General features: G+C 37.7%; 2 protein-coding genes across 3 annotated transcripts in view; one reads left to right on the top strand and one right to left on the bottom strand.

The window, feature by feature from the left end:
- Positions 1-14,156, top strand: part of Pdgfd (platelet derived growth factor D) — a 231,448-nt gene that overhangs the window by 98,303 nt on the left and 118,989 nt on the right. The gene's annotated exons all lie outside the window — the stretch shown is intronic.
- On the bottom strand, positions 12,625-13,890 carry Ddi1 (DNA damage inducible 1 homolog 1). The gene is made up of 2 exons (XM_027930448.2): positions 13,533-13,890; positions 12,625-13,475 (listed from the first exon to the last, which is right to left on the bottom strand). Exons 1-2 carry the CDS (start codon positions 13,888-13,890, stop codon positions 12,625-12,627), a joined length of 1,209 nt encoding a protein of 402 aa, XP_027786249.1.

The following is a 14,156-nucleotide window of genomic DNA, read 5'->3' as shown; positions in this document are numbered from 1 at the left end:
AACTCGATCAGACCCACAGAGGGGACAGGGGAAGGGTCTGAGGAGAAACCGCATGGAAGCTCGACTGGACTGGACTTTTATGGGGCTTAAAGCAGGAAGGGAAGGGCTTGGGACAGGAAAAGGTGTTTTTAGGGTCCCTTGCTCCCTTGGAGTTGGTCAGGGGAGTTGGCTGAACTCCAGGATTGGCCAGGGGGTCCTGCTGATTGACAGGCATTAGTTAGGAGATCTGGCTGATTGACAGGCATTTCTGCCGCCATCTGATTGATGTTCTTTTCGGCCCAGGCTGCTTTGTTCTAAGTTGCCACTAAGTTACCACCAAGTCGCCACCACCGACCTAACAGCTATCAGTTTAGAAACAAATTCATGATAACTCCAAGAGTCAATAAAATTGATACTAAAACCAGAAACAACTACCTGCATCTGCGTCAATCACATTATATTAGCCTCAACTGAACATAAACAAACACCAGAATCCACAGAGTCTTGCAATTCTGAAATTCTACAGTTTTTTTTTCTTATGTGTGCACTTATTCAACAGACGTTTACTGAGTATCTCCTACATCATAAATAGCATGCCAGGAAATTCCAAAACTTTCAGCTCATTAATAACTAATGTATTTTACTTATTGTCTTATTAGTAAAGATCTAAATGTCACTTTTAAAAACAGGGCTTTCCAACAATAGCATGTTCAGTTTCCTGAATAAATCCTGGTTATAAAATTGATTAAATGAGGTGTTTTTTGCTCTTCTTTCCCTAAGATTTCTATTAGTCAGCATTGGATCTATTTAGCTAAATTTCTATGGACTTTATTTGTTGCTGCCACTCAGAACTGGAATGCCAGTTCATGTCATGATTTGAAATTAATATTACATTTGAAAAGCTCACGGGCTTTAACCACAAAATAGATTAAAGTACTGATGCTTGCTATGACAGGGCTGAGTCTGGAAAACATTATGTTAAGTGAAAGAAGCCAAATACAAAAAGTCACAGATCGTATGATCCTATGAAAGGAAATATCCAAAATACATAAACCCATAGAGAGAAAATGCAGGTTGATGGCAAGGAGCAGAGGAGAGTATGAAGCCATTGCTTGATGTGCACTGGATTTCCTTTTGGAGCCCTGTAAATGTTTTGAAACTAGGTAGAGGAGGTAATTGCAAAACATCATGAATATATTAACCTCTACAGAATTGTTCACTTGTAAATGGTTAATTTTATGTTAGGTAAATTTAACCTCAATTTTAAAATTGTACCAGAAAAACGTTTTGTTTTGTTTTTAATTTTTTACTGAAAATTTAAAAAAAAAGCACACTGGTTACATATTTGTACCAGTATATTTGTTTATATTCTACAAATGAAACAGTAGTTTCTAATATCTGGCAGGCATTTTTATCCAATAAATGTCAATAATAAAACTGTTAGAGAAAATTGCTGATTTTGTTTGTCAGAACTCACCATCTTATTACTAAGGATTTTCACCTAGAATTGTGTCCATTTGTCTGTCTGGTTATCTCACCATACAATTGCCTTCCTAGAATTTTGTTTCTTCCCAGGAACCTCTAGATTTGTTTCTACTTACAGTGTTACTGTGACATTGGACGCTCGCTCTTGGAGCAGCTTCCAGGGAAGAGTAATTTTTGAAAATCTATTCACATGCTTCCCCTTACACATCATTAATGAAGGTGTCAACCAGAAAGGTCACTAACAGCAATGTTTGCTGCACCCCACTGATCATTTGAGTCGAATTTGATATATTGCCTTTAATAATTGCCCTGTCCTTGTCAACTAATTCTCAATTCATGTTGGAGGCCTTGTGGTCAATACAATTATGATTAATTTTTCTCATTTTATGGTAGTAAGATGTTATCTAACACCATATTGGTGACACCTGAGACCCAAACTTTCTTTCTACATTCGGTTGTTATTGCTGGCAGCACTTATGTTTAATTATTATGGTAGATAATGACAATGATTTCCATAGTAATAGAGGGCTAAGTTTTTATTTCTGGATTACCCCATGCCAGCTCTTCCTTTCATTGTCTGTAATCTGTGGAGTGTACCACAGTATCTCTAAGGCCTGATGAAGTAACAAGAGTATACTCAACTTCTGTTCATTTTGTCTGACAAACAACCTCTTTTTAGTCTAAAAAATACTTTGGGAGACAAGAATGAGGATTAATACTGGTGAATTAAGTGGATGCATGGTTTATATGAGCATAAGCTAATTTCCCCCAAAATGGCACCTATGGGTTATAATCAGTGTCTAAGAGTTGGGAGGCCCTTGGTATGATGCTGTGACCCTGTCTTTATTGACAAGGATGGGGATCATGGAGATTTGGAAGGGGTAGTTATTTGTCTCCAGGATTCTTCAATCCACTAAAGGCCATCGAGAACCTCTGTATTTGGAGCACTGAAAGCTGGCAGTCCCAGGACAGCCCAGAGTTCCCCAGACATTTCTAGGCATCTCAAGTGTGGCAGGTCTCACTTTACTTGATGAACAAAATGAGGCTGGAGAGGTCAGGGCCTTGCCTAAAGCCCATGTCCAGGAAGTGGTAAATCAGTACCAGAACCCATCCAATGCTCCTTCTGTCAGCAGAGCTAGTTTCAATTACACATTTTGGACTAGAATCTCAAAGGAACCCTCAGGATTGGTCTAATATTTAATTACCGTTTCCTACTTGGTTTCTTGTGCTCTGTAAGGGCTGTTCAGTACCTTCTGTTACTCCTCAGTCCCCAGTACTGCCCACATCTCCTCACTCCCTGTTTCTTCCTGTACAGTGAAGACAGAAGACAATCTCATCCTCACACTACCAAACCTGCCAGCCTGCCCACACTTGCACCGGGTGCTCTGTCTGCCTTCCTCTTAGCAACCAAGGCTTCTCATTCCTATCTGCAATGCAGTTCCTCCCTCCTGTGCAAGGAGTGCTACTTGAGTTGTTTTGGTTTTTCTTGCAGCTTCAGTCTCTCCCTCCCCACTGGATCATCACCACTAACATCTTTACATACTGAGCTACCTATGTCTCAACAGAAATTCTCTTGGCCCATTTGGCCCCTTCATCTGCCATGATGTTCTATGATTTCCTGAAAGAACTCTTTTTTGAGAGAATGTTTTGTGCTCCCACCTCCTACAACTCAGTTGGCTCCTGAACCCACTTTGAACCATAGGGTCCCCCACCATCCTCACAAACCACTCTTGCCAAAGTACCCAATGGCCTCTGTTTGCCACCTGTGCTCTTTCCTGTCCTCATGTCCCAGCCTGTTTGATGTGGTGCCTGCAACATTCTTGGGGAAACGTTTTCTTCATTTGGCTTCTCTGGCATGCTTTTAAAATTCCCTCCTATCTCATTGGTTACTCTTTCTTGACTCCTTTACTCATTCCTCTTTCTCTGCACAACCTACAGATACTAGATATAGGGTCCAGTCCTCTGCCCTTCCAGTTTTAGCCAAGCAACCAGAGAAAGCTTTTAAAAAAGAAATAAAAAATGATTCTGCCTTTCTTACAGCCCTCAAATAGCTTCCCAGAACACTTGGAATGAAATCCAACCCCTCATTTACGACTGCCAGCCCTTACGTAATCAAGCATCTTCTAGATTATTCTTTTACTTCACCCTAACTGCTGGCCTTCTTGCTCTTCCTTGACACTCCTTGCTGATTCCTGCTACAGTTGTTTCTCCTTCTGTAGGAAATGCTCTTGGCCTACATCTCCCCAGGAATTCTGTTTCTCATCATCCATGTTTCTCCTCAGAGCATCCTTCCCTGACTCTCTTATCTGATTGGTATTTTTCCTGTTTCTGTCACTTTATTTTACATTATATTGCTTTACTATTAACCTTAGAACATATCTGTACTTCGCATTAAACATTGATTTACGTACTCTCATTGAGAGGTAATATAATAGAGTGATAAAGCACCTAGATGCTAGATGCCAAATTCCAGAACGCAGCCACTTACTAGTTGTGTGACCTGGGACATGTCACTTAACCTCCGTTGTTCAGTGCCCTCATCTTTAAAATAAAGATGCCCTTTAACACTTACGTTGTTATAGATATGAGTTAAAATGTATAACATGCTTAAAATAAACAACTCACCTGCTAAGTGCTACATGAGTGGTAGGTATTATCATTATTATTTTTAAATATTTTGAAACTTTCATTGGGAAATAAACTTTGGGAGGATGACTTCTTTGTCATCCTTGAGCAGTGCTGTTTTTGCAATCCCTGCAGCAGTGCCTTATGCAGTGTAACTCGGTATCTAGTTAAAAAGTGAGCAAATGTGTGACTTGCCACTGATTGGACTGATGTCTCAGTGTATTCTCAAACTGTGTTGTGTCCTGAAAACAAGGTAGCTTTGGGAATGATAAAGGTTTATTTGTCGACCAGAAGTGACTTAGAATACTTGTAAAGTAAAACATCCAGATCTACTCTAGTTATCTAGGGTTTGGTAACTTTCCAGTTATTTTGGTTTGTGTAAATCCCTTTCCACTCATATGGACACCATGGAAGGAACAGAATATTTCAGGTGAATTAGGACACAGAACAGGGGCAAGTTCAAAGAACTCACTTTGCTATAAATAGAAGAGAGCAGAAGAATGAATGGCAGAATTAGAATTGCGATTGTAATATTTAGCTTTATCTGTTTGCTTTTATGGTCATTTAAGTGTTCTTAGGAAATTAAATGTTTGAATATTTTCTGTTTGTAATTGAATGTTCATTTATACTTAGTAGATCAGATTTATCTGAGTCCACAATATTACCAGCTACCTGAAGTCATGATCTCCTAAGAATAGGGTTTTTGAATATCTGTGCTTTTTTAGAGGATCAAGTAAAGTTACCACAATACAGAAAACTATAATATAGAAAATGTCCCCACAAGATAATTCCTTTCAGCTTGTAGTGATGAGGTGGTATATAGAGAGTACAGGAGTCTCAGTGGTCCTCTCAAAAATGTTTACTAGATTATTCACTTGTATTTTGGTAGCAATGGCTTCTCATTTACTATCAAATATATATAACATATTTACCCTTTGCTAAGGACTCTAATGATTTGGCCATCTATGAATGAACATAATACATTTAGTCTGTTTCAGTCACCTTGACCCATTCTGTCATGTCCACTGAAGAATGAATGAAGAACTTATTCTCAGAACCGACTTTAATACACCCATTTTGTTACTGCCAAGTTTTTACACCTTCACAAAACTATTGAAAGTTATAATGTAACAGAAATTTGGAATTTCAACATGTACATTTATAGCACGCACTTCTTCATAATATGAAATAGGTTTTGAAAGTTTTCACATGGAAAATTCAAAAATACATTCTCATAATTCTTACTTGGAATTTTTGCCAAATCACTGAGAATAGTTTTTATAATTTTCATACATAAAGTTTGAACAGATTTGTTATTGAACACTTCACTAAAATAGAGCATGCACTGCTTTGGTTTCTTGTGCTCGTGAAGACATTTTCAGACCAGAGCCTAAGGAGTGGTCATGTGGTGAGACTTTGACAGCACAGACCTTGCCATATGGGGACCTAAACTCCTATAGCTATGGCATCGTCAGTGAGATTGTTTTCTGTCAATTATTGCTTTGGGAGTCTCTAAGTGATGGTAGTTGGCAGTGTTTGAACAGAGAATATCTTTGTTTCTGTTTCACCCTAACTGCTCATCTGTTGTTTTAATTTATGCAGTTATTTCTGATCAAATAAAGCCTATAGCCCTGGCTCCAGAATATTTATGTAAGTTTTTCTTAATACCGTTTAATTCTAAACTCTTGATGAGGTAGACTACCAATAAAGTTATTAAACTGAATTGTAGACCTGGCTCAACTATGGTAACAAAAGATGTTCCCATGATGTCTTCTGCTTCTCTGTGCCACTCTTCTCCAATTCCCTGAGAACTACCCCTTCTCCCTGGTTTGTTGTCCTTCCAGTGGCAGAGTACAGGTCTAACTTTGCCATTTTGCTTTTCTTATATTGTTTGGCAAACTGGATGTTGTTGGCTGACTTGTTTTTCCTTAGGATGCTCTTGGACCCCTGCTTCCATGGCAACGTGACAGTCTGTTTACAATTTCCCCTCCCTGCTCACAGTTCCTAGACTCCTGACAGATCTGTAGAATCATCAGCCTCTGTGCTTCTCCTTCTCACTCAGAAAAGCTGATGCTTCTAAGCATCATGTGTTGTCCATAAGTACATCTGTTTATCAAAAACCTGCTCACTTTTTTTTCTGAAATTTGTACTCTGTTGTTCAGATATTTCCTTGAAAAACCTAAAACCTAGGACAAATTCCATGGAAATTCCTAGGACAACAGGTTTGAGACAAATTCAGTCTATCCCTATCCATTGGGGCATATCAAATAATTCTATCAGTGCTTTTCCAGGATAATCCAAGTTCATAGATTATTTAAATACTGTGTTTATTTTTAGTACATTCTGTCCCCACTTTCTGATGTTCATTTTCTACTCTTATCATTTTTAGTTGAATAAATATATGCCATTTCCAAGAAGCTTTCAAAATTAGATTCTTCAGCTTCAGCTATAGTGTGAACTTTCTTGAAAAAAAAATTATACAGTACTTTGATTAATTTTTTCAGTATTTCCTTTAAAATGTTTCCCCCTTATAATGTTTAAAATGATTAACTTTCCAGTCTAGAAATGAGTGATGAATGAGTTTAAATAAGGTTCTCTCTTCTATACAAATACATCATGAGGACATTCTACTTTCAATATTTGGATATATACCAATCATGTGAATCATTGATCATTCAGGCCTATTAAATTTGCTTCCTGTTTTAGAGGTACATAGCATGCTTGTGAGCATCTAAATTAAAATTTGTTTCCAAAATTTGTAGAGTAGGCAACCATTCTGTTTTGCCCAGGACTGAGGGATTTACCAGAAAACAGGAATATCTGTTTTAAACCAGATAGTCCCAGGCAAACTGGGAAAAGTTGGCCCCTGTAAACATTAGTTAAATCACCCTTAGAGAGAATATTTGACAACTTTAGACATGTCATTCCTAGACATATGTTGAGTCTGAAGGGAAACTATGTGAATTGATATAACTTTGATTTTCCTCTTTATCCCAAGGGATCCTTGTAATAAAGTTCTGATAGACTACAATTTCAGAATGGTGACTGATATTATACAATAAGAATATTTGACAACTTTATTAAAGGGATTTTCAAGAATTTTTAAAAGATTAATTATATTCAAATCTATACATGTAAATATATTGTTAACCTAGAACATATTCCAATTTTATGAAGATGATCCTACTATCGCTGTGTGATTTAGTTGCATGTTTTTTATATAAAAATCAGGTCAAGTTTTGATGAAATGATAAGTTCTCTGATATACCTGGTTACAGCTCAAAGTACCAGTTGATACCAGAAATTGGTTGCTTTATTGAGAAAGCCCAGTACCAAAAATGGTACCTTTCATACCTGTAGTTTAGCTCTGATAGGGATTTCAGGATGGTGATTGATGTTGTATGGGAAAAATTTGATGTGGTTAAGTGATTATTCAGCTGGAATGTGCCCACATTGGTACTTGTTGTCTATTTTATTTGGATGCAGCATCAATACATCAATTAACAGTAGAAAAATTTACCATTCACCTTCACCTGAAGCATAGCCACATTGTCTCTATGGACCTTAATGTAGGAGGAAATTACCTTGTGATTTTTTTCTTGAGGATGTTCTTAAAATAAGATTTACTAGTTAGAAATATAGAAAAACTGGATTCATAAACATCTTTATGAAAAAGAAAAAGAAAAAAATGAAAGAAGCAAGGATGGAAGAAGGGAAATAGTCACTGGAACACATTTACTGCCGCACTATGAGACAAAGCCATCCCAGGAGTACCCACCTCTGCAGCCCAAGGAATGGATCCTGTGAGGAACACAAGGAATGCACAGAAAGGCTCTTCTCCTTTACCCTGTTAAAGAGAGTCTTAGAAATTCTGAGATTCTAATAGGTGGTCCCAGGCGTAGAAACAAGCTGGGGTTCAAAAGTAAGGTTGACTCAGACTCTAGTATAAAAATAATGAAAATATTTTTGTTTTTATGCAGTTTTCTATTGTGGGATAAAATAATAAAGTGTGGTGGAATGATAGTTGACCCATGGTTGATGACCTGTGGTTTTTTACCCTTGGCCCACAACCCATATAAACAGCATTTAAACTAAGAACCCATTAAAATCAACCACAATTTTTCTCCCTTTTTCTTTTTCCTTTCTTTCTTATTCCTTTACCCATCTTTAACTTAGTGCCTCTTCCTTGGTTTTTCAGGCTCTTGCTAACTTCAAAGCATAACTATGAATGTTAGCATTGATTAATATCTTCACCAACAGTTTCCTGGTGCGAATCCCAGAGCACTCTAATCATTTACTCAAAGGTTTCTTTATGGAATGTTGATGTCAGCAAATGACCTTCTTACAATTGACATTCCAAAGGAAATACAATATTCTCTTAACTAAAAGGGCAAGGTTTTGTACCCATGATGAAGATGAATTTATACATGCAATCATCCATTTGTTTTCTCTTTGGGGAGTGAATTACACTTAGAAACAAGAACTTTTGTGACCTGATATTTTAAGAAGGAGATTAAGATTATATGTTCTACTTTATTTTAATAACACGAGTCTTCTAACCCAACTGCAGTAGAAAGCATTGCTGTAGTATTGACACACATGCTTATCCCAAAAATGATTTTTCTTTTGGGTAAAAATAGGTGATTAAATGGGCATTAAGTGAAACCAATGTTTCAATTGATTTTTTAAAAATATCTTGTTATTTTAAAAAGGTAGATATATTTCATCATATGACCAAGTTTACCATAACTTCTAAGAAGAAGAAAGAAAATGACAATTTGTTTGTTTTTCTGGGTAGTAAATTTCCAGTAGTAGATATTTACAAGTTGTATGTTAGCAGCCTAAAATTTTAAGAGGAGAATAAGTTTTCTTTTAGTGTCAGTGATGTACATTTTACACATATTGGAAGTGCATTTACTGGCTTGCTTATTTTAAAAATAACCCTAAAATAAAATTATTATTTTTGTACCAACGTATGAATAATTTCATGCCCATGCCTTTTGTTCTGTTGGTTACAAGTCTATCTCCTATTCTCACTAGGTTATAATTGCCTTGAGGTCTAAACCTGTAACTTCCTGTGCTTCCATCTTTATAAAATCATATCACAGGGCTTATTTCATGAGTATTCAATAAATAATTGTGGAATTTATTCTGACTGCTACTCCATTGTCATTTTTATTGCTAGTAGCTTACTAGTTTCCACAAAATTAGATTTCATAAGAAATTTTTACCTTTTATAAATAATAAGACTGAAGTAAAAAATTTACCTAGTGGAAAGAATTTAGAATTTAAAATCAGAAAGATTGAATTGGGCAATGTAGTAGTCAGTCAGTGTTTTATAAATTGTGCTGCAGATATCTTGGTAGGATATAATTTTTTAAGTAAAGAGATTAGGAAAGGATAAAACATTCCATATTATTTCTAGAATTTTTTTTAAATTTTAGTTCTTTATATATAAATGTATGAAATAGCCAGGTGCAGTGATGCATGCCTGTAATCCCAGCGGCTTGGGAGGCAGAGGCAGGAGGATCATGAGTTACAAGCCAGCCTTATCAACAGTGAGGCACTAAGCAACTCAGTGAGACCCTGTCTCTAAATGAAATAAAATAGGGCTGGGGATGTGACTCAATGGTCGAGTGCCCCTGAGTTCAATCACCGGCCCTCCCCTGCAAAATGAATAAATATATGAGTGTGTGTTTGTGTGTGTGTGTGTGTGTGTGTGTGTGTGTGTTTAATTGAGTAGCAATGCAAAATTTAGGCTGTTGTAAAAGAAATGTTTATAAAACAGATTTTTGGGCATTTGAATGTTTTGAACAATTTTGAGCATGGAATTCCCCATCCACAAAATGGAGTTAATGGTAACTATTTTGGGGGTTTATCCTGAAGATTAATAGTAATACATATAAAGTACTTGCAGAGTACCTATTTTATGTAGAATACAAGCAAAAGCTTCCATCTTTTATCAAACCTAATACATTTAAAATTTATTTGATTAAGACCCTTTCAAATGTGCATAGAAATGCATTAAGATTTTAAATTCAAGAAACAAATTTTTAGAATACTTTCTCATTTGTAAGAGAATGATTTCATAAGAGAATGATTTTTTAAAAGCATTGCTAATTAATTCACTGTTTATCGATTTTTTTCTTTGAGGTCCTTGCTTTTCAATTCAATAAAAGTGTTTTTAATTTAATCATCTGTTCACTCAAGTAATATTTTAAAAAGTGAAATAGAAGGACCAAGAGATTTTTGAAGAGAAGAAACTTTTTCTATGAAGAGCAGTTAAAGAATCTGGAGAAAGCATACAAAAAATCCTATGTAGGATAATACTAATTTCATACATGGAAAAGGTTGCCTCATGCCAGAAAGATTAAATGTATTCTTGGCGGAAGGAAGAATGAATATCAATTTATTGAAAGTTATGAGATAATAGAATTCAGCTCAAAACTGGACAGAATTAAACTTGACACTTGTCCTGAATCATTATAACTACCTCAGAATGATGTTTCTCTGAGATGACCCGCAGCATGTGGTCAGACTGCATATCATCTAAAACTGTCTTTTACCTTAAGGATTTTGTGACTATTAGACTGGCTTTTATAGGCCACACATCCTGATAGGCCATATACTAATCTTTTATTTGATGTTGTAACATATGCAAATCAGGTATGTTTTGCACAAGTGGAACAAAAAATTAAAATCCAAAAGGAAAGGCTAAAGATTTTGCATGTTTTCATCTATAAAAGAATCCTTGGGACTGGTGTTGTGGCTCAGTGGTAGAGTGCTCGCCTAGATCATGTGAGGCACTAGGTTCGATCCTCAGCACCACATAAATATAAATAAAAGAAAGGTATTGTGTTCAACTAAAAAAAAAAATTAAAAAAAAAGAATCCCTGATTTTTTCAGGTCAGATTTTCATAAACTTATAACCACTTTGCTTACCCCTGATGTTCCTCTGAGCATCTTCCATTTGTTAATTTCATTTGTTTTGAGTGCTTAATTACAAACATAAGTACACAAGAAGTCTGTCCATCTGGTCATTTTTAGCAGTTCTGCTGGTGTGAGTTTTGAAGCAAGTGTAGACAGGATTGAAGGTTGTATGCATGGGAACACCTCCAAGGAAGAAAGTAGGGGACAGGGGGAACCAGGGGCTTCTGGAAGGAAAGTGCTAATTCTAAAGGAAGATGACAGTATCCCCAAGAATTAAATCAAAAAGGGGTTATGGTGATTATAGGAGAGGATTTTTTTTCCTATGCCCTTTAGGGATTGCTTCAAGTAGTTTTACATCTTCTTGGGAAAGTCAAATAACTCAAAGAACACCCTAAATCATAATGCAGTTTTAACACTTGAAAAGTATCTGCACGCTCTTAACCAATTCATAGATGAGGAATTGAGTTAAATAGGTGATTGTATAAGTAATAAAGAGCTAGGATCAGAACGTAAGCTCTTGACTTTGAATCTGTTTTTCTAATGATAAATAATTGTCCACAAATATTTTCCCGTGCATCTGATGGCCACACAGGCAACTGAACCTTTCCTTCAGGTATTTTAGCCAAGGATCACAACTTAGTCTATAATATTATAATTTCCAGTATCAATAGGATCAATGTATAGTAGGTTTTTCAGAATGGATCATAGAACCGAATGAGGCCTTAGAGGTCTTCTTACTCAGAAATCTTCAAAATGTTATTTTAACACTGAAACCCTTTGTATGAACCAGATTTTAAACTAGATGATCTAGTTGAAATATTGAAGTAAGTATTAGGACTCTAGACCTTTCCTGGCCCTATCTCTCACTTTAACCACTATGCAACCACTAAGCTACCAAGAAATACCATAATTAAAAATAATAATTCATTAATTGTTTTACAACTGCATTTTCCTTGAGTGCAGGAAAAAGAAAATTATTTTAGGATATCAGAAAACTCCGCTTTTAAGTGTGTCAAAAATAGCCTTTAGGGGTGGATTGTAGTAAGCATGACTCCAGGGCAATCCAGAGGAAGGGAAGATATAAATTGTAAGTTAATTGGCCTTCCTGCTGCCCAAAACAGACATTTATCAATATTAAGCAACTCAAGAGCATAATTTCTACCATTTCTCATACCTTTCCCAAACAAGATCTGTTAAAATAGACATATTTCTCTGAATATAAAATAATGACTAGTGCCGATATGAAATAGTTTTGTGTAAATGCCTAATAGTGACTTATTTTAGAGACTTCTGCAAAATAGCAGTTCGTTTGGACAGGCCACACTATATTTGACAGAAGAGGCTGGTTTTCCTTTTCATGGATCATCTGAAACCACCAGGAACCTCCAGGGCTTTTCCAGGACGAGGTTCATTGATTCTGAGTAAGGGAAATGAAGAGGGGGGCAGGATCAAGCTATGATTTACATTTACCCATTTGAAAACTTAGTTTGAGGCCAGGTTTAGTTGTTACTGATGTTTTTAATGATTGCATTGCCAGTGAGCTCATGTTTATAATCTCCCAGGACCTGAGGCTCCCTTAAGATGGTAGCATATTTATAACCTGCTTCAATGCTTTTTGCGTCCTGAATCCATGACTGAACGTTTCATTTTATCTGATGCTTCCTTATTTGAAGACTCCTCTTGCCCAGTTCCACTTACCAGCCTAGCACAGGGGGGTAACTCTCCCTCGGGAAGGAAGTGAGTCTGTGTGCCAGTGGTTCCAATCACCAGCACATTTTTCTTCAAATCAATGGAACACTGATGTCTCCTGAGCATATCTAGTCCTAGAAGTATGTCCATGGGCTGCTCCTCGAGAATGGAAAAAGAGCATTGTAAGAAGTCACCTTCAATTTGAATCTGAGATAGATGAATGCGGCCAATAATCCTTTGTGTGCCCACTCCCTTAGCAACTCCAGCCCATCGTCGGTCCACCAGCCTAATTATGTTACATCTCTCAGCACAAGCTTGACTCATGATGGTCATTTGGGCTCCTGAGTCAACAAAAGCCTTCAAAGGATATCCATTCACTTTGCAGTTGACATAGAGCATTGCCACTTGTCCGAAACTCTCGGGGGCCTCTTCCATTGCTATATTCATGTTTTCTTCGATGTTCTGCTGCCGAATCTCTTCTTCTATTCTGGCTTGAGCATCCAGATCAAATGGATCAGAAGAATAGAGGCGAAGTCTCTCTTGCTCTCTCAAGGATCTTTCCCTTTGCTGCTCCATCAAGACCTGAGAAAATGTCTCAAGGTTTCCGCTGAGCAGTGCTTCCGCCAAGGTTGGGTTGCGTTCCTTCAGCAGGGACAGATCATGAGGACTCGAAAGCAGCATACTGCGAATTAAAGTGGGGTTGTCCAGACCTTGAGAAGAAGTCATCTTCTCTCCAGAGGCCAAGCCATGGGACTGCTGTACAGATGATGCATGTTTCTGATGCTGGTGTTGGTGCTGGTGCTGGTGGTGCTGGTGCTGGTGCTGATGCTGGTGCTGGTGTTGGTGTTGGTGCTGTTGCCTAGAGTTTGAAGTCCCAGGCACTGCAGTCCCACCAAAATCTACTCGGGGCTGGTTTGGGGTCCGTCCTACAGGCCAAGATCCCACATTATCCTTTTGAAGTAAAACAACAACATCGCCGTCTTTGAGGCCATAGGAGCCCAGGGAATAGTGGTCGTCTGCCAAGATGCGCTCCATGTGGAAAATCTGGATCTCGTCGACGGGGACTCCAGACTCAAGCTCACAAAGGACCCGAAAGTTGCAAAGCTCAAAGTCAGGGCTGACCTGGAGGGAGAAGGTTGCCTCAGAGAGGTCCCTTCGCACACAGTACACAGTGATCAGCATGGCATGGGCCCAGGGAGGCCAGATGGGTAGAAAGCATCGGATGGTTCACTGGCTGACTGGAGCTGGTTTCTGTTGATGACACGGCTGCTCCTCACGACTTGGTGTGTTGCTCAGACTCATTCACCTCTCAAAGAGGTACAGCCACTCACCAGTCTAGGGGCTGCCTCCCAGCCTCAGTGCCAGCCACTGGGCCCCATGGAGCCCTGAGGCAACAAGCTCACTTTTATATGTGCCACTTGGAACTTAGAATGCCCATTTCCATAGAT

Source organism: Marmota flaviventris, chromosome 9 (genome assembly GCF_047511675.1).
Source record: "Marmota flaviventris isolate mMarFla1 chromosome 9, mMarFla1.hap1, whole genome shotgun sequence".
Taxonomy (NCBI): Eukaryota; Metazoa; Chordata; class Mammalia; order Rodentia; family Sciuridae; genus Marmota; species Marmota flaviventris.
This window is presented reverse-complemented; position numbering and strand designations above follow the sequence as displayed.